At 55.4% G+C, this 363-nt stretch overlaps 1 protein-coding gene across 1 annotated transcript in view; it reads left to right on the plus strand.

Moving 5' to 3' along the window:
- The window catches only part of LOC119588178 (Down syndrome cell adhesion molecule-like protein Dscam2), a gene marked incomplete at its 5' end in the record, with an annotated part of 8,249 nt that overhangs the window by 3,670 nt on the left and 4,216 nt on the right, over positions 1-363 (plus strand). Inside the window, 1 exon segment of the mRNA XM_037936881.1 lies at positions 112-233. Within this exon segment, the coding sequence (XP_037792809.1) occupies positions 112-233 (122 nt within the window).

Below are 363 nucleotides of genomic sequence, written 5' to 3' on the forward strand. Positions count from 1 at the left end.
GCTACAAAATTCCCCCTTTTCTTTCCTATCACCGCCATTCCACATCCATGATATTCGTGATCGTCTCTCATGTTTCGTTCTCCTCCTTCAGTGCCTGCGGGTGTAGCGTCTTTGGGCAAAGAAGTCGTGGCCACACTGGGGGATGACGTTAGATTTGTCTGCGTGACTGTGGGCGCGCCTCCGCCCATGCCCGCCTGGAGTGTCGACGGCAGGCACTTGGAGAAGGACGGGCGGTGAGTCCTCCTTCGGCGCCGCTGACTGGACGCCCTCCGTGGTCTTCTTCTCTTTGGCTTCTCTTGCTTCTCTCCGTCTTCCTATGCCCGTTTATTTGTAACCTAATCTTTCGTTCTCTCTTCGGTCTCC

Source organism: Penaeus monodon, chromosome 23 (assembly GCF_015228065.2).
Source record: "Penaeus monodon isolate SGIC_2016 chromosome 23, NSTDA_Pmon_1, whole genome shotgun sequence".
NCBI lineage: Eukaryota > Metazoa > Arthropoda > Malacostraca > Decapoda > Penaeidae > Penaeus > Penaeus monodon.